Here is a 26,403-nt window from a genome sequence, read left to right as displayed (position 1 = left end):
TAATTGTTCACAAGGACAAATTGGGCGGTCTGTTATCATTTTCTACCTATGCACTATAGTGACCCAATAGTGCAATGTGAAACAAATATCATCATCATTATCGTCGTCAAGAAATAGAACTACGGTGTCTCAAAATACTATACACTTTTGAAATGGCTGCCGAATAAAAAATGTATCACTATGAGGGAAACGCTTACATTGGAAAGCCAATAAACTCAACTTTCAAATGACACCAAACAGTTGGAAAACTATTCATGCTTGAGTGAGCACTGCCAACTAAAGGGAATGAAAATTAAATTTGGTAGGAATTAGCCTTCTGGGCTTTCTAGTTTCTGAGTGACAACACCTTTGGAACCTGCAAAAGTTGAGGGTCTTGTGATGAATTAATGATTAATTCTGATCAGTTTGTTGTTTGAGTTATTAAATTAAAATTAAAAGAAGAGGCACGATAGCTCAGTCGGCAGAGCCGGGGATTTGTATTCCGGTGACCCGGGTTCGATTCCCACTTGGTGCGCTAGTGCCCTTTGGTAAGGCATTAATCCTCAGTACCAGGTCCTTCAGAGAGAACCTTAAGCCGTTGGTCCTCTGGTTGCTTGCTTACAACTTAGGTAAAAAATCACCACCAATCAATCAATCAAAAATTGAATGCCTCTGGGAACATGACTTGCAACTTTGAACTGTGCAACACTTGGACTTTATTTTGTGGATCTCAGCAGTGTGTTGATGGAAGTCAGGATGTGATGGAATCTGTTGCATGCAAGCAGGCGAGATAGGGTAAGACGTGGGGACCCAATGAAAGTGCCCTTTTTATCTATATATTGGCCAGTTTTCGAGGGGAGGATGTGGCCCCTCGCTTCTGAATACTACACTTGTGTATGCTACCTGGTTAGCCACAAATCATCATTTACTCCTTTCAAATACACACTGCAGTCATAAGTCATCAAATTTTGTTATACTTACTTTAACTTTCCCTTTTTCAATGTGATTCTTATTCAATCAATCATAGAATCTGAACTCAATTTTGTCACTTCAAAGAAATATCATGCATCACATATTTATTTTATAAATCATACAAAATGAAGCCCAAGTTATGAATACAAGTAGGGGAAAAGGCCAATTTGACTCTCATATGGGAAACAAATGCAATATTTCATTTAAAAAACAAAATATTATCTAAGCTCTTGATATGTATGCAGAAGGAGTTGTTAAAAAACGGGAAGCAAAGTGATTTTGCCAACAATTGCATATCAAAACCAGTGGTTGCAATTTTCATAAATCAACAGCAATACATCCAAGATAATGATGAACTGATAGATGAAATGGAAGGAGTTTACTGTTACTAGTTTGATAAAAGATACAAATTTGAAAGCTTATGTCATATTTGTTGAAGAGATTTTAACTGGATCAAAGAAGTTCTATATCGCATGGTCACAAGACTTGAAGAGAGACAAGACCTCAGATTTTAATGACAAGATAATTTTTCAAATGACATCCTTTCCCAACCAACCCCCCAAAATAATCATTATGACAAGGCAAAGAAAGACAATCATATCATTCTCATTGTAATGTGATTTTTTTTATTATCTTTTTTTTATAGATACATCTAAGCTTCTATTCCACCAGCAGGGATACATAATCATTCTTTCTCCCATGAATCTCCATATTTATTTAGCATTTTACTCCTGTTTCGAGCACCAAGACTGAATTCATCCTGGGCAGGCAACTTTGGCCTTGGTTGATCTTGATGGGGAGTAACATCAGGTGGGGACCTCGGCTGGTAATGACCTGGAAGAACTTGGGTGTACTGCTGTGCATTCTTCGCTCGGTGGTGCTTCCGGAGCTCGTCGTAGGTTCCTGTGAATTCCCGCTTTGAGGCTGCCCTCTCGTCCTCGCGACGCTTGGCGAGGTCAGAATCGAAGGTGTTGTCTATTCCCTTGACTTGACTGGTATCTATATCCATGTTCAATCTCTGGTCGTGTCCTCCACTCCAAGGTGTGTCTGGTCGGAAGTTATCATCGACAGAAAGTTCTTCCTCTACAGGTGGGTTGCTTCCAGTTCCATACCCAGGTATACTCATCCCGCCAAACTCGGCAGGTGGCATGCCCCCTCTGCCCCTCCTCATCATCTCCGCAAAGGGAGAGTTTTCAAGCTTCAGGAACTTCTCACGGCACTTCTGAACATAGAGCATCTTGCCAAAGATGTAGCCACACATAGTGGCAAACACCACCTTTGGGATGGAACCAAAGCGTTTGCTAGGGTTCAGAATTCCTCTCTGCACAAGCATGTGTGTTGACAGTCCGGACACAGTGGCAATAGGAAAGGAACGGTACCAAAAACTCTCAAATCTACATTCCCGCAAAGCCCGCTTTTCCTCGTCTGTGAACTGGTAGCGACCTTCCTTCATCTGTTGTTGAATGGTCGCATCGACAGGAGATGGATTCTCAGGTGTGTTGTCAGAATATGTTGCCATGGTTGAATCTGAAAGGCAGAAAAAAAGAAACTTTCACCAATTATTACAGATAATAACTCTGAGATCTACACACTCAGTCACACTAAGGTGTGAGGTTGCATCATAGATCATACCCCTTAAAAAGTTAAGTAATGATAATTTTCTTTCAATGAAAATTGAAAAGTGTGAAATTAAAAAAAAGAAATTGTAGAACAGGAAGACGTTAAGCAAAGAGTTGACATTGACAAGATTTTCTGCAATATTTTTTTTGTTCTGAACTTTCTTTTCAAAAAATGAAAACTGATCAAACCTTACATACAAGGATAATACACAAATTCTAGCTCAGTTTAAACAATATTTTTAGCCATGTCATCAAACTCAAAAAGACTTTCTTTGAACTTGCCTTGAGTTCAAACTTCAAAGTAGGGTTAGTAGGCCAGGGGGGGGGGGGACACTTACATTGACGAGTGGATATCATGCACGACCCCCAAAACAAGTAAAAAAAATGTCTTTTTCAAGATAGGGCACATTACGTAGTTATGTAACGTAATAAGGATGTCAAAAACACTAAAATAATAAAAAAGGGTATCTATTTTCGCTAGGAAAGTTATGTGTTTAGGGTCATATTTGTGAGGGTACAAAAAAATTAAGACTAAAATGTTTTATAAAGTATGTACCTTGTGCCCCAAGTCAAGAGTCAACACAATGTGTTTAGAGTACGATTTGCGCGAGATTTGGGGAGGTTGGGCTGTTCTTAACCCATTGATGTAGGTAAATTAGGTAAAACTGACGACCGATTGAAATATCGCTGTACTTGTTTAGGGGTCCAATTCAGGGAATACTTGCCAAAAGTATCGTTATGTTTCCAATACTTGTTAAAGGTCAAGTCCACCCCAACAAAAACTTGATTTGAATAAAAAGAGAAAAATTCAACAAGCATAACACTGAAAATTTCATCAAAATCGGATGTAAAATAAGAAAGTTATGGCATTTTAAAGTTTCGCTTATTTTCAACAAAAATAGTTATATGAACGAGCCAGTTAAATCCAAATGAGAGAGTCGATGATGTCACTCACTCACTATTTCTTTTGTTTTTTTATTGTTTGAAATATACAATATGTCAAATTTTACGAATTTGGCGATTAGGACCTCCTTGCCTGAAGCACAAAATGTTAAAATAATGGAGTTCCACGTGTTCAGGAGGAATGAAACTTCATTTCACGTGACAATGACGAGAAAATAAAATATTTCATATAATAAAATACAAAAGAAATAGTGAGTGAGTGATGTCATCAACTTTCTCATTTGGATGTAACTGGCTCGTTCATATAACTATTTTGTTGAAAATAAGCGAAACTTTAAAATGCCATAACTTTCTTATTTTACATCCGATTTTGATGAAATTTTCAGTGTTATGCTTGTTGAATTTTTCTCTTTTTATTCAAATCAAGTTTTTGTTGGGGTGGACTTGTCCTTTAAGGGTAGGGTTTTACACGGCAATACTTGTTAAGGAGTGCATTTTCAGAATATGTGTTAAGGGTGCTTTTCGAGACCCCTTGTGCAAGGTAGGATGGGGGGGTCGGGTGTCCGGACACTTTATATTTTTGAAGCCTTCTTTTTTGTCTTTGGATTACACTAAAAATATTAAATTCAATAGTTGTCATCGTCTTCTATTTTGTTCTCTATATTTCCTAACATTTTATACTAACAAGTGGAATGCCATCTGGCCATCTCACCTGCATCACGCGATTCAACATAGCAGCAGTGCTGACTTTGAAAACTACTATAACTCGCACAAGATGTTCAGTGATACTTGTTATGATGGTAATTCAACAGATACCCCCATTACTGCCAAAGTTCATTGACCTTTGACCTTGGTCATGTGACCTAAAATGTGCACAGAATGTTCAGTGATACTTGATTACTCTTATGTCCGAGTTTTATGAACTAGACCAACATACTTTTAAAGTTTTGATTGTAATTCAACAGACACCCCCAAATCGGCCAATGTTCATTGACCCTAAATGACCTTTGACCTTGGTCATGTGACATAAAACTCATGCAGGATGTTTGATGATACTTGATTAACCTTGTGTCCAAGTTTAATGAACTAGGTCAATATACTTTCTAAGTTATGATGTCATTTCAAAAACTTAACCTTAGCTTAGGTTAAGATTTGATGTTGACGCTGCCGCCATAGGAAAAGCGGCGCCTATAGTCTCACTCTGCTATGCAGGTGAGACATAAATTGATGAAAATTTGCTTGTATTCTTTTCCAAATGACTTTCTAAAATTAATCGTCTGGACACACAACAACTGAGTATATCCACTCGTCAATGGATTCGTTCTTTCCACCTCCTTTCTTTTCTTACTTTCTGTTTTCCCTTCTCTCAGCTTTATTTTGTCTTTCACACATTTTATCATCTCCCCATCCTTTCTTTTTCTTGTTTTCTATCTATATTCATTTCAAAGAATGACGGAAACCTTTTTTTCTCTCTTTTAATTTATTCTAACTTTTTTTCCCCTTCATTTTTCTTTCTTTTTCTCAATTCATATTTCTTTTCTTTTGTCTTCTCTTTCTCTCCTTCATTTTTTCGTTCACCCTCCTTTCCAATTCTTTATATTTTTGTCATACTGTGTAGCCTTCTTTATTTAATTTTTGTCGATTGTCCCGTATTTAATTTTGTGCCTAGTCACGGAAACGTGATAAATCCCGATTAGCTCGAGAGCTTCAGAATCGCGCGCGCTGGTAATGCAATGGTCCATGGCATGGGCATGGATCGGTACCGTACCGCTACGCTACGGTAACTCGCGCCGAAATCATCCCTCACATTCTTGAATTTAGGATAGTTTTTCCCCATTCTAATGCCAAGATATTTCTTACTCTACCCATTGGATAATTACCTATTTATCGTCCTCAGAACACCTGAAAAACACCAAACTAATCCATATCGACACCGACTTCTCAAAACACGGCTCGTATTGATACGGTATCTGTGAAACCCAAATTATGTACGGGCCGGCCACAGAGCTAGAGCTAGAGATATACCGTATATAGGGGAAGGCGGGGTAAGTTGAGCATAAATTAGGGGCAAGTTGAGCCACCAGCCCCAGGCCAATAGACATTGTGGTGGTGTCATGTATTGATGACCCATAGCATAACCTCTAACCCCACCACATTGTTTCCAACTTTGAAACAAAAAGTAGTTTTTTAGAGGGAAAAATATGAATTTCAGCCAAAAAAGTAAAAAGACGGTGTGAAATAGATAAGTGCTTTATAAGTCTTTAAATATAATCAAGACATGATAACAACATTATTAGTCCAGGTATGGATCTTCATTCTTGTCATAGTCTTTTATATGATGGATGCATAATAAATGTGTGGATACAAAATTATCGCACTAAGTTCGGACTGGGGTAAGTTAAGCCAAACAGCATGGGGCAAGTTGAGCCATGGTAATTCACGTATCTTAAAAAACAAACAAACCATAAAAATCGATTGAAATGCAGGCTGAAAGGAGCAAATTTACATGACTGCTCTTTAGCAAGTGAAAGGACTTTAAACAAAAAATTGACATGCTGGTTCTCCCCCCATACATTTTGTACATAGTTTTTGTGGCTCAACTTACCCCAGACGGTGGCACAACTTACCCCATATATATGGGGCAAGTTGAGCCATTTGACGTCGTTTTTTTCAAAGGTCACGATGACTTTCAGTGTGGGGATAGAAAGTTATATATAGGTGGAAAATATTTCAGAAGAATTAAATTTCAAGGCAAGGTACTTATTTCGACAAGATTATTAATCATATCAATTCTAACATGCAAAAAGCAAAAACTGTCACAACTTTTCTTACCCCACCTTCCCCTACATAATTCTCTATATGATACAGGCCTAATTATTTTGGATAAACATGTATGGCGGTATACACTTGGCGACTTTTCGAAAATTTTCCCCATTCAATGTTTTCTTTTGCTACTTTTTTTCACCTCATAATGCGACTAATTGCGAACATTTTTTTAATTTTTTTTTCTGTTCGTGAAAATGGATGCAATATGGAATAACAGCTAGATCGATTTGACAATACCAACTTGATTGAACCAAATAGTCCGGGCATACTACCCTATAACTTGCTTATTGCACATGTTCATGGATAAATTAATCGTTGTTTCACACGACAACAGGGAGAAAATCTGAATATTTCACATAACAGAAATAGTGAGTGATCATCAGTCTCCTCATTTGCCGACAGGGAAATGATGTTATTTTCTAGCACTAGTATAAGGTTCTAATGAAACGGGGATTTTTTTCTCGCTCACTTGGGAATTTTATAGGGTGACGGAAAGAAATATTCAAAGCCCGGGGGGCCAGTTCCATTCACGAGTGGATACCATGCGCGACCATGGGGTCTCGAAAAGCACCCTAAACACGTAATTTCCATATTCTGAAAATGCACCCCTTAACAAGTATTGTCGTGTGAAACCCTACCCTTAACAAGTTGGAAACAAAACGATACTCTTGGCAAATATTCCCTGAAATGAACCCCTAAAGAAGTACAGGAATGTTTTATTGTTACGGGTCCTTCGGTCATCGGCTTTACCTAATTTGGTTTAGTACGACCCCACCTTCTACACCTCTCGCAAATAGGACTCTAAACACGTAGTGTTGGGGCAAAAAGGACATCCTTTATAAAAAAAATAATTTTGTTTTATCATCCCCGCAAATTCGATCCTAAACACGTAATTGTCCTAGCGAAATAGATACCCTTTTTTCATTATTTTTGTGTTTTTGACACCCTTATCACGTTACGTACGTAACGTGCCCTATCGTGAAAAAGACATCCTTTTTACGTGTTTTTTTGGTCGCGCATGGTATCCACTCCTCAATGTAAGTGGCCCCCCCCCCCGGGATTCAAAGACACATTCAAAGAAAGAAAATGAAAGGAAAAGTGTAATTTTCTAGCACTTGGTAAAAGTAACGTTCAAATGAAAAGGAGATATTTGTTTTCTCTCACACGCTTGGGAATTTGAGGGGGATTTGAGGGTGAAGAAAGAAACTTTCAAACGTGCATTCTTGATTATGAAACAGGTACATGAAAAGAAAAGAATTGAATTCGTAGCAAGTTCTGTTCTTAGACGTATTATCAAAAGTAGGCCTATTGATCACTGGCGTATAGATGCTTGGGGCCATGCGGGGCCATGCCAGTCTCATGCCTTCTCAGAAAAAAAGTTCCACGACTATCGGAAGAAAGAAAGTATGATACTTTATAAAAATGATATGTTGTAAAAAAATATCACAAAATTAGCTTTTCGAATTGAAAATAGTAGGCCTATAATAGGAGCAATTCTTTCTTGCTTTCTCGGGATTAGTTTTGAAAACTGTATACATCACATTTCCCCCTCCCCAATTTAAGGAGGCTCTATCATAACGTTGTATTGCTGGTTTTTTATGTTAAAGCTTATTTTTGTATCCAATTAATGTAACGAAAACAAAACTAGAGAAGGGGTATAGCAATATAAGAAAGTATAGCTTTTAAAGTGCCTGCAAAGGTGAGTGTACCCCGGGGTGTACCCCATCCCCACCAAGATGAAGAATACAGTTCAAAGGCCCTACCCCCTTTTGGCACCGCCAATAAAGGAAAGGGGGTGGGGTGGTTCGCATAAAAACGTCATCATACGTGTGGAAAACTAGTCTAAAAAGCAGTTTTGATACGATCAAAATTTTCATATTTTGAATTATTATTCACAATTTCTTACGGAAAAGATATTTTTGAGATATATTATTATGTAAGATATAAAACTTGATGCTACGATTATCTGACTTTTAATAATTTTAAGAAGTTTTCTCAATGTAATTTCAAGTTGAGTTTAGTTTTGAGACTATCAAAGGCAATACGTCTCATACCGTACTATTTTCTTCGACGGAACACTTTATAAATTTACAGAATGGTTCATTTTTAAGAGATTACTTGAATAAACATTTGATGTTGTCTTGATGGTAGAGATCTTCAGTATATTTTCTACAAAAATAGTAAGTTCATTATTTGTATCATCTTTGTTAAGTCGAATTATTGTGATTGTGATTTCTTGTTTTCGTCTTCCTATCGGCATCGTATCATTCATTTCCTGTGTCTGTGTGTGTACCGGTACTTTCAGGACAACTGCAGCCAGACAGTACGGGCACCCGACCCACCAGGCCAGGATCAGTCATCGCCTCCATCGCGTGCTTGCCTTGCCCTTGGTGTGGACCATCGGCATTGCCTTCTTCACCTCAGCCTTCAAAAAAAAAAAAAATGGCAATGCCGTGCCATGGCTCTTCAGTTTTCTTAGTACGACCAGGCACTGCACCACTACTCAAATTTGATCCTATTTATTTATAGAGTTGGCCTCAAATTTTCTTTCGCTACATCATTACATGCTTTATTTTAATTTGAGTGTTAACAATCAACAAGACAAGACAGAGTCAAGACAGCTGCTAGCTGGCAGCCGTCTGTTTCGAGGAGTTTTTTTATTAACGTTAAAAAAAAATTCTCCTTGTACGCAGATGGCTCGCTATCGTACAGCCACCATTAGGGGGTTAACGATGCAAATTCCCCCCGATGGGGCTCATCAATTTTTTTCTTTATTTCATAAAAATACATAAAAAAACTACCAAAATAAAGATTTATTCCGTTTTGGCCAGAAATGCACTAAACGGGGAAAAACAAACTTTAATTTAAACGGGAAAAAACAGTGACTTACTCCGGCTGTCATGCAACTTCACTTCCTGATAAGCGATGTTACAAAATGCCGTTTGACGAACAATTATTATTCAACAAATAATAAAATTTGAAACTTGATTAAAAACATTGTAAATAATCATAGTGATTATTTATAATCAAGTTTTAAATTTTATTATTTGTTTAATAGTTTCATCTGAATAATGCAAATCTTTAAAAATTTAATAACTTTCTTATTAAATTTTCAGGATGTTGCTCTGTGAATTTACTCTACATGTATTTATGAAAACATAAATACCTTCAGCCTGGAGCATCCCATTAAGACTAGTCTACATGTAATAGGGCCTAAGTATAAGTTTTGATGATAGGGATAAAATGGTCTCTATGGGGGGGTGACCTTGTTAAGATAATTTGCTAAAAGTTTAAGCCTACTAGTATTTAAAAATATGTAACTGCAGAACCGCGAGTCCAATTTTGACAATTCATATCGTAAATTGCTTCTAAATATTCTTCTCTTCCTTGAGAAATACAAGTCAACTCTGTGGCTCTTAAAAAAATGATATCACATGAAATGCCTATCATTATCTTGAAGTATGGGGTTACCTCAGTGTGGTTTGCCTCTTTTTGTACAAATCATGATCATCCTCCGCTTGCAAATTATGATCTCCCCATCATGAATGGAGGACCATTCTATGGTTTATGATCAAAGTTATATCCATATTTAATGATTGTGATGATAATGATATTAATGGGATAGAGTATTTATCTACCCAGAATAACTACAACTACTTCAGTTCTGAAAACTGTTCTCCCAGTTTGCCAGGCAGGGCCTTGGTATTGGACTCCTACAATTTTAAATAGACTCATCACCAAACTCGTGCTGATGTAACTGATATAACATTGCAATAAAGCAAAACGTAGCAGTATGTCATTGCCAAATTCTTTTAAAGCCCCATTCACATATAGACACGGATCCTCAAGGATCAACTCGGCAATGCCAGCATGATCCGGGGAGGTCCGGATCGTTTCGCCACAGATTAAGCATCGACGAGCATTGATGACAGTACACACGGCATATTCATTTGCACGGACCATGTCGGCAGAGCATGTTGTCAACACATCAGCAACACGTCAGCTACATGGACCAACACGTCAGCATCATGGACCAACACACGTCAGCCAAACGGCCTAACACTTTAGCTACATGGACCAATACGTCAGCTACATGTATACAGACCAACATGGCAGCTATATTGACCAGCATGGCAAATGAAAATCTCGTAAAAATGAGCTGATTTTTTTAATTTAATTTTTTTTTCTCATCAATGTCGCAACATCGTAATTTTTTTCTAAGTGAATTATAGAAAAGTATCAAAACTCTTCTTTAACCAGTGAAAACGCTATTTTTATATTTTATTTCTACAGTAGTTGTTAAATACTTGAAATCTTAAACAACACATTTAATTTAATAAATTAAGCATGTTTATGTCAACTGTTAAACAACTACTCAAAATTCATAAAGTAAACAGCGTTGTACATGTATAACATTGATGGAAAAAAGGACACTCCAGGCAGCCTTACGGACTTACATGTACACGGCAAATACACAGACCTGCAATGTACACGTCAGCTACACAAACCAACACGGCAGCTTCATGTACATGTACACGGACCATCCCGGATTGCTTGTCTACCCGTTTTTGACAGTAAAAAACTACAGTGTTGGCCTCCTGGACTTTCAATGACCAACATGGACCACCATGGACCTCCAAGGCTAGTCTGCTCGGCAAACTCTTCACTAGAGTATTAAGGGTCTGAATTGCAGCCTACTCATGCCTTGTGTAATGAAGGCCCTGTTGCTCAGGTATTGGAACAGCAAGTTTTGTATGTGCTAGTCTTTGCGTGGAGGCATGGTTGTTGATCAAAGATCCAATGAGGGTCTGTGCCTGCAGACTACTCCAAGGCGCCAACACGGATCTCACCCTGGACCACCCCGGATCAGATCCGGGATCTCTGTGACTGGGGCTTAAGATGAGAGCGGAACGACCAATCACGCACACCCTCCATTCACACTCACCCTGTCCCCCAGGTATGAATTAATGAGACAAGCATGTTGTATTTCAAGGTGTTGGACTATTCGGCCTAAAGAGGGACGTGGCCTAAATCAAGAATATTTCAAATGAAATATTATAGAGGTACATGTATAGAATCAGAAAACAAGATGTTCACTCATCATTCTACAGTACTAGACCGACTTAGTCTAGATAAAGTGTAAGTTCTGGAGCCCAGTTCTGCATGAATGGCCATATAAAATCAAGAATATTTCAAATGAAATATTATAGAGGTACATGTATAGAATCAGAAAACAAGATGTTCACTCATCATTCTACAGTACTAGACCGACTTAGTCTTGATAAAGTGTAAGTTCTGGAGCCCAGTTCTGCATGAATGGCCATATACAGGTAGTTATTAAGGAAGGACTGAAGCCAGACAGCAAAAAAATTCAAATGTAGCGTACAAGTGCCGTACTGAAGGCAGTACCCACAAATGCAGTGGAGATGAAACCTCTACAATTCCTAGCATCCTTCAACACAAGATTATTCAATTAAACGTATTTCACTACATGAAAGACATCCTGATATACCTAGAAACCAAGACCTACATGTATATGAAGCTCTTTATTGGAATGGCTTTGAAAGTTCGGTCTTGATGACATGTTTTTGTGCGGGCTTTATAAGAACAGCTCATCAGTTCCAGTCAGTTCATTTGCAGGGCAACCTGGGAGGAAGGTAGAAAAATTAAGTCATTAGCATCAACTCTCTGGGTGTGTTCACACCAACAGATTGGGAATTAATTTTCTTTTCTTTAAACATGTTGACATGTCTGGATGGATGGATTGATTGATTTATTGATTTTGAGATGGTTGTGGAAGTAGGAGGGGAAGAGAAAGACAAAAGGAGAGGGGAGAGAAATATCGATAGAGACAAGTACAATATTTGTACAGGTCCAGAAAACTCCAGATTTGTTCAATTTCAACCAAAAGGGATGCATCTTTAACTTGATTTTCTCAGTAAATACACAATATTCTAGAATCCTCTGGGAAATATTTTTTTTATTTGGTCATATCATCTCTAGTAGGTCCATGGTCATACAGAAACTTGACTTCGGTGGTCATTTCATTCGATTCTGAATGGACTTATTTTGAAAATTATTGTTTCCAAACTTGGCATTCATCTTCATGTTTTAACAGGCAATATCAGTTTAATTACTTTTCATTTTTCTTTTATTTTTTGATAAAAAATAAAAAGTGGAAATTCATCCTGTTTGTACATACATGTAAACCATATGTACATTTATATGGTATCTGATGATTTCAAACTTGTTTGATTTTAATAATTGAATTACATGTAGATCAACTATGTTACCAATCTGTACCACTTTTTATAAACTTTGAGTCAAAATGTACTTGTCAGTTTCTCTCACCATGGACCCTGCTCTCACATTGGTAGCTTATTTTTTTGGTAGTCATAAAATGGCAAATCAGAATGTGAATTGTGAAACAGAAAAATAAGAAGTAGGCTTAGTACAATCTTGCAGCTTTGTATTAACTTCCTTGTACATGTACCATACAGTATGTAGGCCTATACAATGTAAATTGCACACACCACATGTTATGGTTCCCTCAAATTTGTTATTTCCCTTTATATCCCTACCATTGGGTATGAGAAATCCTCACACACTTTTTGAATCACAGTGATTAACGCTCATCAGGAAATTGTTACCAATAGTGTTTGTTACCATGGCAACCCTAGGCCTATGCCTAAAGGTAGCTAAGGGCCCGGGGTTTTCTTTGCTCGTACAAGATTCAAGGATCCGTCTGCCCTATCCTATCAATGGACGTAATAAACTGGCCTCTGGTGATGATATTGATGCAGTCTGTGTGGAAGATACACTGTATAACTATAATGCAATATTTTGGGGGAATGAAGAAAGATCTTGAAAAAGACAATTAAATTACTGGGGGAATTCACCCTCAAAGAATTCCTCATCCATGACCATGATGCACTGCTCCACCTTGCTCTCATTTTTCTTCATAATAATAACAATAATGATATGAGTGATAATGATAACAATGATAATAATGATAATGAATTATAGTGATGATTATAATAATGATTGATAATAATGATAATGTTAAAGGATACTTGGATAGTGATAATGATAATAAAATGATATTGAATTATACATGTACTATTGATAGTGATTATTTATTAGTATAATGATGATGGTGATAATAATATATGACATACACATACATGTACCTATATGTGTAACACTTTTTTTCAAGATGCAGTGGTGTTGCCGGTCCAGCTGACATTGTTCGGCATTAAAAAAAAACTCTTATGACAGTGTTACATTGCATGTATATATCATAAAGAGTTCAACACAATGTAGCCTACATGCAGATACATGAAAATGAAACTTTATGTAGAAATCATGCCAAAAGGAACTTCAGCACGTTATACTGCATAAAATATTTACCCATCATTATCAATACCTCATCCTTTATCCTAGTCTGTTCTCTTTTACTTTTTGAATATTTATTTATTCATTTATTTTATATTTTATGTATTACTCAAACAGGGTAAACCCCTTTAGTAGTACTTGGGGGCCAAAATACAAGCATACACATACAAATGGAAAATACAAATCCAAAATGATATGAAACGCGCAATCTTATGGATCAATATGCAGTAGTGCGCGTCCTTGTGGCATGATCTGACCAATGTGGCCATGCCTTTTATACTGCATGCAACTAGGCATTTTAAAAAGTGAGACTCAATTATAACTCTTTGTGATCATATCATATAATCACAGCCAAATATAGGCTATAATTCAAACAAAGTCAGATTTGCGTACTAAATGAATACTTTCAGGAAGGGGGGGGTACAAAATTTTACAAAAATTTGTCTGGAAAGCTCTGGCACCCAACATACTGTACAGTGTATTGCCTTGTTAATGTTAAAGGTCAGATGTTTGAAGATGCTGAGTATTAAATCAAACTCTCCTTGTTGAAAAAACATCTTATTTATTGTTTATCATGGCTCAATTCAATCAGAAGCTGGAGCCCAAAGGATTGTAAGCTCAACTGCAATAGATATGAGTGCGTACAGTACTACAGTATACGTTAGGTGGTTTCAAACCGCCTCGATCACAAGAATCCCCGTTAAATTACGGGAACTGTTTTCGGCTAAAAAATACCCATTAATTATTCCTGCATTCACACCGCCCCGAAACATACCCTTCGGGATAAGTTCCTGAAGTTACGAGCATGCGCATAGTATGGTCTGATAAGCAGGCAAGGCGCGAGATTCAAAATCACTAGCCCAGCAGCCACCCACGGCGCCGCGCCCAACGACACGCTGGGCTAAAAGTTCCCGTAATTTGCTTTCATATCTCCAAAATACCTGCGACCTTGGAAAAATCCCCGCGAAAGTTCTCGTAATTTCGCCAAGTACCTACTATTTAGCGGGTATTTTCTTTCGGGGAAATTACGCGTAGTTTGCTTTCACATTACCAAAATACCTGGTATTTTTTGATCGGGGTAAATTTCCCGATCAGAGAATACCTGGAACTGACAAACTTCGAGGCGGTCTGAAACCACCTACTATATACACTATGAATCTTCTTAAGATTAGGGCAGTGCCAGAAGTTATTATTGAGAAAAGCCTTTTTTCATATCTAACCCAAGATTGAGATTAAATAAAGAGCATTCAGAATTCATTGCGTTATTCTATGCATAATATTGTCTCTCTGTAACTTCTCTCTTTTCATTGTCTTGCCGCATCTGAGCAAGCAGATAGACATACATGGGGGTATTTAGATTGTTGGCTTTTTTAAGCATCACTGTTCAATGTTGACATCATCATCAGATATTATGGTCTACATGTAGTCATACATGTGTACAAAATTTTATGGAAAGAATAAATTTATGGAAGTCAGTAAAGAATACATGTACAGGTACATGTACATGTACAGCTGTACATTTTTATACAAAAACACTTTTCATATTGAAGTACATTAAAAACATACATTTACATATACATTGTACCCCAAAGTAAAAACCCTGCTTCAAGAAGAAAAATGGTTCCATGTTCATTTTCATGTATGAATTCCTCTTTACAGTTTACAGATTATTACACTTTATGGGACATGTACATGTACTGTATTAATATGAACATACAGTTGCATTCACACTCCAGAAAAGGGGATGTGACAAGTTTTACAACCGATCATTATAGGACATACATGCACATGTATGATGAACTTTGGAGTGCAATAAAACTGCGGTGTGAACACTACTCCACCAAGGGACAGTAAACAATATTGTTCGTCACCATGAATTGGGATACAGTATTAGTATACATGTACACATGCTTGTACCAGTAGGTCAGTGAACATGTACTTTCTAGAGTGCCTGCTGAACTCTCATTGGCATACGTACTGTGTATTTGGTTCAGTGGAAATCCGTTCCAATAGGATTAAATCAGTTGTAAATGGGTGGTCCACCTGCTTAAAAGTAAATGGTTGTGGAAGGTAAGAGAGATGTCAATTTGCACATTTATTTTATCTTAAAAAAACACCCTTCACATTTACCGCTTTCAAACAGGATTTGCTTATTGTCACTGTTATCTTGCTTTTCTTTAATTTGCTTCTACTTATTTTAACCAAGAGGAATTTCTCTAGAAAAATGTCATGATTCATGCGTACAGTATATTGAAAGTGTAAACTGAATGGAAAATACATCGTATGTCAAACAGGTAATTCATTGGATTTTCAGTGCAGTATGATAAAACACCAAACATACCCTCTTGATATATTTTTAATTTGACTTTTTCTGTTTCTTGTTTACCCCATTACCCCAGACAGAATCATCAAATTTCTTGCCAGTTCTGACAATAGCCAATGCATCTTGGTAGGTAACAAGGAATCAGGTGGAGCGGATAGAGGGTTGGGTAATGGCCACTGCAGAGTCCTCTGACAACACTCCCAACATCTCTGTGACAGTTCCTAGCAGCCCCGAGGAACTGCCATCGCCTGTAACCAAAGAGGGGTCACCCAGGGTTCCGAAAGACAATGTGAAGAACGGAGGAGAGGGAAGCGGAGATGGGTCCGGGACATCACCTTCTGGGTTCTACGGCTCTCCTAGCTCCAGGAAGCAGGGTGGGGATAGTCCCGGGGGTGGCGACGCAGGTAGTCCTGGCACCCCACTTTCTTTGGACACTACTTTGAAGAGTCGTCAGAGTGTTGATTCCCTTGGGACGCTGGCGAGCCAGTGCAGTATTGGAGATGGGGACACCAGTAGCCTGACCAGTGGGGCTAGTAGCCCAGGGGGAACCAGCTGTGGGAGTGGGAGAGTTGATTCAAAGCTGGGAAAGATTGAGGTGATCAGAGGCAGTACTGAAGAAGAACTGTTGGCAAAGATGGAAGAGCAAAACAGGTATACCACACTATACATTCTTAATGAACATGTCTGTTCGGAAGAAAACACCAAGTTATCAAATTATAAACAAATGGAAAGCTGATATAGTCACATTTCATACATGTACATATACCATTTACCAGTTGAATATTTGGCTTTGAAAACAACCAATTTCGCTAGCCTAAAAAATAGGCTTTATTACACATTTTATCATCTTCTACATTCGCATATAGAATTGTTTTTAGTTTTTCTTGTTTTAATCCAAGAGTTCTATTCTTGAAAAATAAAAAGTTTGCACAGGAAATTATTAAAAACATTGAGTAGGCCTATACAGAGCTCTCTTAAACATTTTTGTATTTTCCACGTTCACTTGTTATTGGCAATATACATACAATATACATTTATACATGTATGTCAAGCACGACATGATACACTGCGTACAAGACACAGACAAAAAGCCACAAAAATTGTTGAAATATTGCATAAAATTGAACCGGAAATACTTTCAATGTTTAACCCTATCTAGGCCGGGGGGGGGGCCTCGGAGGCCCCCCCCTCAACAAATCGCGCGATATTTTCGCCGTGCGAAATTTTTTGACCGCGCCGCTCGCTGACTTTTTACTTTCAAGTCTTGCGCAACTTTTGAGACCAATTTTGCATCACCTGGGTACGTGGTTCCGAAATTACGCAACATTATGTAAGTGCATGTCAGACCGAAAATTGCTCAAAAACGTGATTTCGTGTACAAAGTCAATGCAAATTGTGTTTTCAACCAAAATTCATAAATGTATGATTATTTATTGTTTTTCTAGTCTAAATGTATTCATTTTATGCTTTTTATGATCACAGAAGAGTCCCCAACAAATTTCATTGAAAACACAATGAAAAACAAAATGTCCAAAAAACAAAGAAATACATAAGAAATTGCAAAAAACAATATAAAACATAAGAAAATGATTTGATATCACAATTTTTTTCATGTACGCTTGCTAAGGACACCACAAAGAGTTTCTATACCAAAAATTAGTACATTTAGAGCTTTATTTAGGGAGTTAGAGGGAAAAGTATGATTTCGCATACTAATTACGCATAAATTAGCATAATCACTTAATAGCGATTCGCATGAAATAAATTACTATACAATCTTGTAGATTATGCCCTAGGCAACCTGCGTGCCAATTTTCGGCGCCATCGGCCGGTCGACGGCCAAGATCTTAGAGGGGGGCCTGGGAGGCCCCCCCCCCCCCCCCCCGGCCATAGGAACTCCCAAAATACCCCGGCCTAGATAGGGTTAATAATCTTGTCATTCGCAATCTTTACGCAGCCTGCCAAAACCTTCTCAGCAGCATTTCTAGCTCAATAAACACATAGGATATGTCTTCATTTACCTTTAGCTGACAGCAGTGATCTTTGACCTTGACAGTGGAAGGATAATCGAGAGAGTAATACTTTTACATAGTAATTTAAAGAAAATAAATTTGTAATGTGCAAGGCAAAAAATTAACGAAATCTTGTAGTACAAAATTTGTTTTCAAAAGTCTATTCACATAAAGATTACATTTTAGAATCAGACTGGTGAGATGATAAAGCCCATTTTCAAAGCCTGTATAGTTCGGGGTTTCAAAACTTTCAATACAAGCTGATAAAAACAAGTATTCGTTCAATTTTCAATTTCATGTCTTGTGATACAGACCAGAGAGCCATACTTTGCTTTTGATGTTTACATGTACATGTTTGTTTACATTTTATTGCTACTGTTTTGTGTTGAAGTGGAAACCTCGTTCTACATGTAAATACATGAGTGTACACTCTGGTGGGATGATAGCACCTTCATGTACTGTACATGTAGGCCTATACATCCATGTACTACATGGACATGTACCCCCCCCCCCCATGTATGGCCCCCTGTCTGATTTACAATTTAATGAACATGTATCTGATAATTAAAGGCATTGTCACAAACTAAAAATAAGTATTTATGGATAGTGATAAAGAGTGTGCCATACAAATACATACACGTACATAGTATGTGTACATGAATCATTGTGTACATGTACTGTACATTGGAGGCCTTCATAGCCATTATTTTTCAATTTAACACAACATCTAATTAAAGATGGAAAGTGCGCTATACAAATCTCATTTATTATTATTATTATTAACATCGAGCACTATAATCAATCATTTCTTTTCTTTATTTTACTTGGGGTTTTTCATTCTTGACTTGTCTTTTTTTTCATCATAGTTTTGTAATGTTATGCAGTTGTTAATTTGTTCACCAAAATTGATAGGGTGATTTTTGAGATCTTGTGGTCGCGCATGGTATTCACTCATGAATGGAAGTGCCCCCCCCCCCCCCCCCCCCCCGTTGAAATTCAGTTGAATGATCAGTGCACTATACAACACAATCTAACGAACCTAAAGCCCATGCTTGTGAGAGCAAACAGGTGGCTGATTCAGCCCCGATTCACAGTCCAGGAATGCCGGCAGGGTTCGCCCTGAGGTCTTCATGGCCAGAGAAGATTTGATCATCATAAGGATAAAATCCATATCTCTGATGATTCATTTACTGGCTGGGTAAACAGATGTTGTTCTTGTAGGGATAATTGCCCAAGGTCCCTATACTAGGGGCACGTTCAATCGAACTTCTATTTTTGGCTAGAATCACGAACAAAAGTCACAAACGCTGATGAAAATACAAAATCTGTCTAATTCGGACCACATTCAATCCCGCAGCATGTACATGTATATTCTTCTCTTTAAAGCCCACCCACCGCGCATCACAGACTGATGAGTCTGTACCAGGAAGAAGGCTGTGTAGAAACTGTAGATTGTACTGCACTGTACATACATGTACTTGCAATATCAGTAGAAGGCCTGTACATATAGTAGTGTCTTTATGTTTTCCTTAGCACTAAAATCAAATATTACATGGAAGGCTTTGCTTGAACAAACTTTTTCAGCATTCATTTCTGCTATTTCAAAGACATTTATTTTTACGACTTAATGGCAAATTAATTGAATAAGGTATGACCGTGTTTGTCTCTGAAAGTTGTGTTTGTTGGTTAAAACTTTGTTGGTTGAACACAGCCTACATGTAGATCAATCGAAAATCGAGTAACACTAATCACACAACATATGGGTATAATATACATTCCCAAATCAAGAGAAATCCTTCTTATCACTTCCAACTTTCCAAGGAAATTCAAGTATTATCCATTTCCTCACAAATTAAGATTCTGCATACATCAAATTCGAGTCATAGCTGTTGATATACAAGTACATGTAGGAGTATAGCGTGCACATTAGCACTTAACACTTCGATGTCAATCTAAGGATCGGATAATACTAATTTTCAAATATATTCAGAGAGAAAATGTTGCGAAGCCTTACCGCTATGCTTAGTATTGGGTAAGTTGTCAGATTTCTTTTTGTTGAAGGTACATGTGGAGAAGGTGTGTTACTATTAGACAGATTTAATACTGTATACATGTAGATTCTTGAACCTTCATAGCAGATAAATGCAGTTGCAATCAATCAAAACTCAGATCATAGTCAAGTGCAACTTGATATTCAATTTCAATGATCATTTGAGTTTTTGTTTTAAATAGTTAAAGAAATGTCAAAATTTTGTTATATTTTCAAAGTTTATAGTAGTTACATTTGTACATCCTTTTTTAAATGCAACCCTTTTTGTAACTGTTGCACAACAGCCCGGGGGGCCACTTACATTGATGAGTGGATACCATGCGCGACCAAAAAAACACATAAAAAGGATGTCTTCTCACGATAGGGCACGTTACGTACATGTACGTAACGTGATAAGGGTGTCAAAAACACAAAAATAATGAAAAAAGGGTATCTATTTCGCTAGGAAAATTACGGATTAGGGTCGACTTTGCGGGGATGATAAAACAAAATTAAATGTTTTTAAAAAGGATGTCCTTTCTGCCCCAACACTACGTGTTTAGAGTCCGATTTGCGCGAGGTGTAGAAGGTGGGGTCGTACTAAACCAAATAAGGTAAAGCCGACGACCGAAGGACCCGTAACAATAAAACATTCCTGTACTTGTTTAGGGGTTCATTTCAAGGAAATTTTGCCAAGAGTATCGTTTTGTTTCCAATACTTGTTAAGGGTAGGGTTTCACATGCCAATTCTTGTTAAGGGGTGCATTTTCAGAATATGAAAATTACGTGTTTAGGGTGCTTTTCGAGACCCCATGGTCGCTCATGGTATCCACTCGTGAATGGAAGTGGCCCCCCCCCCCCCCCGGGCACAACAGGCACCTCAGCTGATAGTTTGAATTCAATACATAAAGCCATTTGTTAAGTCCGCTGGATTTGTTGATTAAAAGTTGCACATTTGAAAGATTCTTTTTTTAAAGTAATTTCATACATCTCTTCTGTAGCCTTGTTTGAAAATGATTCCAGAATTAAAACTCCACACAAATTTTCACCAGAAACATGGAATTTCGGGTGAAGTTCTTCAAAGTCACAACTACAGTACAAATGTATATTGAAGTGTAAATTAAAGGGTACTTTACAAGCTTGTTCGGGATTTCAGGAAAGTCTGATTTATATGCAATAGCATAATTGTTGAAATTTGTAAAAGGTGCATGTACATGTAAATGTTTACTTAACTTCTTTTATGACTAAGAGCTAAAGAATTTTAATGAGTGTTTAATGTTCATTATTGAGGAAGGTCGTTTGCTTGCAAATATGGTTGACTATTCCTGTACTATTGCATTATTGGACATACATGTACATTGTATGCAGACTTATCAGGATTCGATGACCTTGGTAATAACAATAGCAATGTAATTGTAAAGTGCATAGAAAAAAAGTGTAAGCGCTACATGTAATTAACTATTTTTTTTATTGATCAAATTATTATTATTATTATTACAGTCAAACTTTTTCAGCAACCATAAAGATTACTCTGTCCATGAGGTCCAACAGCTTTGGTTTCTTTGAAATTTATTTCCTATTGAAACAACTTCCACAAAGATCAATTTTTCTTTTTCTCTTTCTGATGTTCAATTATTTTTCCCTAAGGTCTCAAAATCAAAATGAAGTATAATGTACCTTCCTCTCACATGAAATAGCAATGACTCATTACACTTTTTCTGTTAATAGTCTTCATTTATACCGGTATTTACAATGATCAATATATCTGTTTTCTCAAATACAGCCACCAAATTAAATAAGACATTGATTCCAAGAGAGAATGTCATGAAAACAAAAATTCATTGATATTCATTGATTATTTGTGATAAGCTACTGAAATCCTTGCATCTGATTGGCTCAGGCGCATTTGTACGGGAAAATCACTGACAGCACTCATCATCCTCAGAAGTTTAATTCTTATGCACAATAATTCTCACTTGTTTATACAGTACAGTACATGACATTTGCAGGAATTACATGTATGTTCTACTCTTATTTCATTGTTTGCGCTTGCAAAGAAGGGCTGGGCAAGGAGACAAGACAGAAGCAATTGGGAAATGAAAAAGATCTGCCCGTAATGAAGAAAAACCTATTTTAGGGAGAATCTGAGAGAGGGAAATATTTACATTTCAAGTATTGCATGAAAGTTATTATTTTCCAATTACACATACATGTACATGTATGAGAGCAAGCTTTTTGACAATGTATATATGTACATGTACTGTGCTTTATGAAGGCATGCAATATATAGAAATTTGGATCTTTTGGTTTAACAATGCTGCAAATTGCACAGTACAGTTTCAATTCAATTCTTTATTCAATTTCAATTCAAAACATAATACAAAGTAATCAGATACAATTTCACAGACGAGTATTCTTACTTTGTAAAAAAAAACAACAGTATAAATGGAAATGAGGGGGGGGGGTCCACTATAAAAAAGCAAATCTTGTACATTGTAAAGTGTGGATCTCCCTTGGAAATAAAAAAAAATATTGTCAACATATTCACATTTAAGTATGCAGGAAAGAAAAGAGGTCGAAATCAGATTGATTGGAAATGAAAGAAAATATTGTCAAACTATCCATACATGTGTATGCCTACATGTATATATATAGGAAAGAAAAAAGTGAAGGAACAATGAGGTCAAAATCAGATTGATGTAAACATAATTACTGACCAAATGCAAAGCTACAGTAGTCACACTTTATGTACATGATCATGAGCAAGCAACCAAATGTTTCTTGCAAGAAGAATTTTACATTGTTGTGGATCGATAATTTGAAAATACATGTACCCAAAACCATGAAATGCATGAGCTTTCATTTGAAATTTATTCATTTCTCCACAAATCAAGTTGTGATTTAATAATTTATGCATTTTCATTACCTTCATTCTTCAGACATGAGGAAGTAAAACTAAATGTAATGAATGATTTTTCAAACATGTTTTCATACATATACTTGTGTAAATATATTTATTGTGGTGATTGATGTTTGTCAATGTACATGTACATACAGGTTGTAGATGCATTCACTGAATTAAGCAATCATTTACTGTAAAAGCATGCTTCTGACAACTCTCTTGCCCCCCCCCCCCCTCATCAAAAAGAAGGGGAAAGTGATTAATATCTACATGTATATTGAAAAAAAATTTAAAACAAATTTTGAATATATGTATTGAAGTTGGAATCTGGTCGTGAATTCTTGTGCATACCATTTTATTTACAGGCTTTTGGAGGCAGACTCCAAGTCTCTAAAGTCAGTGAGGTCTTCAAGGAGAGGTTCCAATGCCAGCCAACAGTCTACCAGCTCCTCCACCAGTAACCTAAGCAGCCAGGCACTGAACAACAGCAGCGGGAGCGGAGGAGGTGCAGGAGGTGGAGGAGGGACGGGGAGCGTCGGAGGAGGGCCGGAGGATGAGGAGAGCATGAGCACGCAGGACCAGTGGTTGATATGGGGGAAGATTGTGAATGACTGGGATGAATACTCAAAGAGGAAGAGCAAACAATTGAAGGTGAGAGTTAAAGGATGAGAAGGACGAGGGATGGAGGGAGGGACGGGGAGTGTCGGAGGAGGGCCGGAAGATGAGAGCATGAGCACGCAGGACCAGTGGTTGATATGGGGGAAGATTGTGAATGACTGGGATGAATACTCAAAGAGGAAGAGCAAACAATTGAAGGTGAGAGTTAAAGGATGAGAAGGACGAGGGATGGAGGGAGGGACGGGGAGTGTCGGAGGAGGGCCAGAAGATGAGAACATGAGCATGCAGGACCAGTGTGGCTAATATGGGGGAAGATTGTAAATGACTGGGATGAATACTCAAAGAGGAAGAGCAAACAATTGAAGGTGAGAGTTAAAGAATGAGAAGGACGAGGGATGGAGGGAGGGACGGGGAGTGTCAGAGGCTCCACGTCCCTCCCTCCATCCCTCGTACGCAGGACCAGTGGTTGATATGGGGGAAGATTGTGAATGACTGGGATGAATACTCAAAAGAGGAAGAGCAAACAATTGAAGGTGAGAGTTAAAGGATGAGAAGGAAAGCATGAGTATGCAGGACCAGTGGTTGATATGGGGAAGATTGCCAATGACTGGGATGAATACTCAAAAGAGGAAGAGCAAACAATTGAAGGTGAGTGTTAAAGGATGAGAAGGAAGATGGATGGAGGGTGGATGGGGAGTGTGGGAGCAGGGCTGGATGATGAGAGCATGAGCACGCAGGACCAGTGGTTGATATGGGGGAAGATTGTGAATGACTGGGATGAATACTCAAAAGAAGAACAAGAAACGTTTGAAGGTGAGAGGGTTATAGAAGAGAAGGAAGATGGATGGATCAAAACATTGATCCACAGGACCAATGGTAGATGATAAAGGAAATGATCATAAAGGATCATAAATGAGTTCAAAGAGGAAAAGCAAACAATTAAAGGTGAGAGTCAAGGAGGAGGAGGAGGAAGATAGGAATATTTTTATGAAGAGATTTTTATTATACACAACACAAACTGTTAATCTGAGGGATGAAAAAGACCAATATCAATGCAAGAGTCAGGGAAAAGCCTTGGTAAATGTCTTTATTATGTACATGTAGTTCTAGACAATTTAGAAGAGTTAATTATGCAATAATTTAAACAAAAGAGGTATACAATCATTACAAAATCGCCCAAATGGCTTTTTCAACATTACGAGAGCTGGAAATCTAGAAGAGAGAAAAAAAAACAATGGAAAACAGATTATACCCTGGATTAATGGCCTTTACATGTACCGTATTCCGAGATTACAAATCTGTTTACAAACCAAAGATATCTGGTTGATTGGTAGTGATATTTATCCAGTAGCTATAGATGTTGAGGTTTTGACAGATTTGTGTTGTTTATGCAAAGGATGAAAGGAATGACCTTTTATTTGGAATTTTGCCAAATTTCGGAATCTCTGTTTTAGAGCATTCAGATAATATGTTATGGTAGATTTAGAAAATTTATGACCATTGTTATAAATGCTCTCATACATGTACATACAGATGTATATTTATAAATTTTTGTGAAACCCACAGTGCATTAGCAAAGCCCTGCTTGGAAGATGCTGAACTGTAGAGATATTATTTAGAGTGTGCACAAAAAAAAGTAATGCTTTGATTTTAGACCAGGGATCCATTGCACATATAGCTTTAATGTTATAAAAAAGTGCATGAAGGCATTGTGTATGAAAAATGCAATCAATTATCAATAAACAAACTTTGGAATACGATCCCTTCTTCTATTATTAAAGGAGGCATCTACATGCTCTGCATTCAAAAGTTGCCTCAAAGCTTATTTGTTTAAGCGGTTTTATGATTGAGATAGTCTACATAATAGCTTTACCCCTATCTCTTCGTCTTTTTTCTATTAAGCGCATAGAGATGCCCATGGGTAGTGATATGCGCTATACAAGCAATGTCGTATTATTATTAATTGTACAATTAAGCATAACAGAAAGTATCTACAAAACAGTTACAAACAAATACAAATGTGTCTATATGTTACATTGTCCTTTATAAGCAAACACCGATATTTCTTTGCTTAACCTGACATCATGAAGAATCTTTGTCTCCTTTCTGCCCAAATGTACATGTAGGAGCTTGTACGACTGGGTATCCCGCACCATTTTCGGGGCATCGTCTGGCAGCTGATGTGCGGTGCCTTCAACTCCCCTCTCAAGGAACAGTACGCCCTCTACCTGAAGATGCAGTCGTCCTACGAGCGGGTGATCCGCAGAGACATCGCCAGGACGTACCCTGAGCATGAGTTCTTCAAGGAGAAGGATGGACTGGGCCAGGAGACGCTCTTCAATGTCATGAAGGTATTGCACATTTGAATGCTCTTGCCATACAAGCAGATGGTCTTGAGGCAAGCGCACACCATATGACTGGTCCTCAATCTGATTTTGGATCAAATGGCATTTTGCTCTTTCATGAAAATGTGAATTGAAAAGTACTTTTTTATTTGAGCTTCAAATTAACTGAAATAATACGATTTACATGTAGCGCTGCCATCCGTGCCTTGATGTGATTGTTACAAAGTGGCATACATGTATATGATTACCAAACCTTCTATGACGTTCTGGAGTTAGATTATTTTCCACTTTAATGTATTCTTTCATCTTCATGCAGGCTTACTCGTTGCATGACAGAGAGGTTGGATATTGTCAAGGAAGTGCCTTTATTGTTGGTCTTCTTCTTATGCAGGTAAGATTTATCAAAGCTCCGTCAAATCAAAGCTACAGTCGTACCAGTGAAATTGATTCCAAATCCACAGCTTGTATGTCAATGGAAAC

The 26,403-nt window shown here is 37.5% G+C and overlaps 2 protein-coding genes across 3 annotated transcripts in view; one reads left to right on the top strand and one right to left on the bottom strand.

Annotated features, from left to right (window-relative positions):
* Nucleotides 1–660: 660 nt before the first annotated feature.
* On the bottom strand, nucleotides 661–5,464 carry LOC121428907 (OCIA domain-containing protein 1-like). The gene is made up of 2 exons (XM_041625790.1): nucleotides 5,354–5,464; nucleotides 661–2,478 (listed from the first exon to the last, which is right to left on the bottom strand). The coding sequence occupies exon 2, from the start codon at nucleotides 2,468–2,470 to the stop codon at nucleotides 1,637–1,639; it is 834 nt and encodes a 277-aa protein (XP_041481724.1). The 5' UTR covers nucleotides 2,471–2,478; nucleotides 5,354–5,464; the 3' UTR covers nucleotides 661–1,636.
* A 2,872-nt stretch (nucleotides 5,465–8,336) lies between these two features.
* LOC121428471 (EVI5-like protein) overlaps nucleotides 8,337–26,403 on the top strand; it is a 91,743-nt gene continuing 73,676 nt past the window's right edge. The window contains exons 1-5 of one of the 2 annotated variants that reach the window (XM_041625099.1): nucleotides 8,337–8,479; nucleotides 16,098–16,668; nucleotides 23,326–23,611; nucleotides 25,705–25,929; nucleotides 26,240–26,314. In XM_041625099.1, coding sequence (XP_041481033.1) covers nucleotides 16,187–16,668; nucleotides 23,326–23,611; nucleotides 25,705–25,929; nucleotides 26,240–26,314 — 1,068 coding nt within the window. In that variant the 5' untranslated portion in view covers nucleotides 8,337–8,479; nucleotides 16,098–16,186. Of the gene's footprint in view, nucleotides 8,480–16,093; nucleotides 16,669–23,325; nucleotides 23,612–25,704; nucleotides 25,930–26,239; nucleotides 26,315–26,403 lie in introns of both variants that reach the window. The other variant, XM_041625098.1, reaches the window with a different exon arrangement.

This window comes from Lytechinus variegatus, chromosome 15, assembly GCF_018143015.1.
Source record: "Lytechinus variegatus isolate NC3 chromosome 15, Lvar_3.0, whole genome shotgun sequence".
NCBI lineage: Eukaryota > Metazoa > Echinodermata > Echinoidea > Temnopleuroida > Toxopneustidae > Lytechinus > Lytechinus variegatus.
Note: the sequence above shows the minus strand (reverse complement) of the source record. Positions and strands in the feature narration are given on the sequence as shown.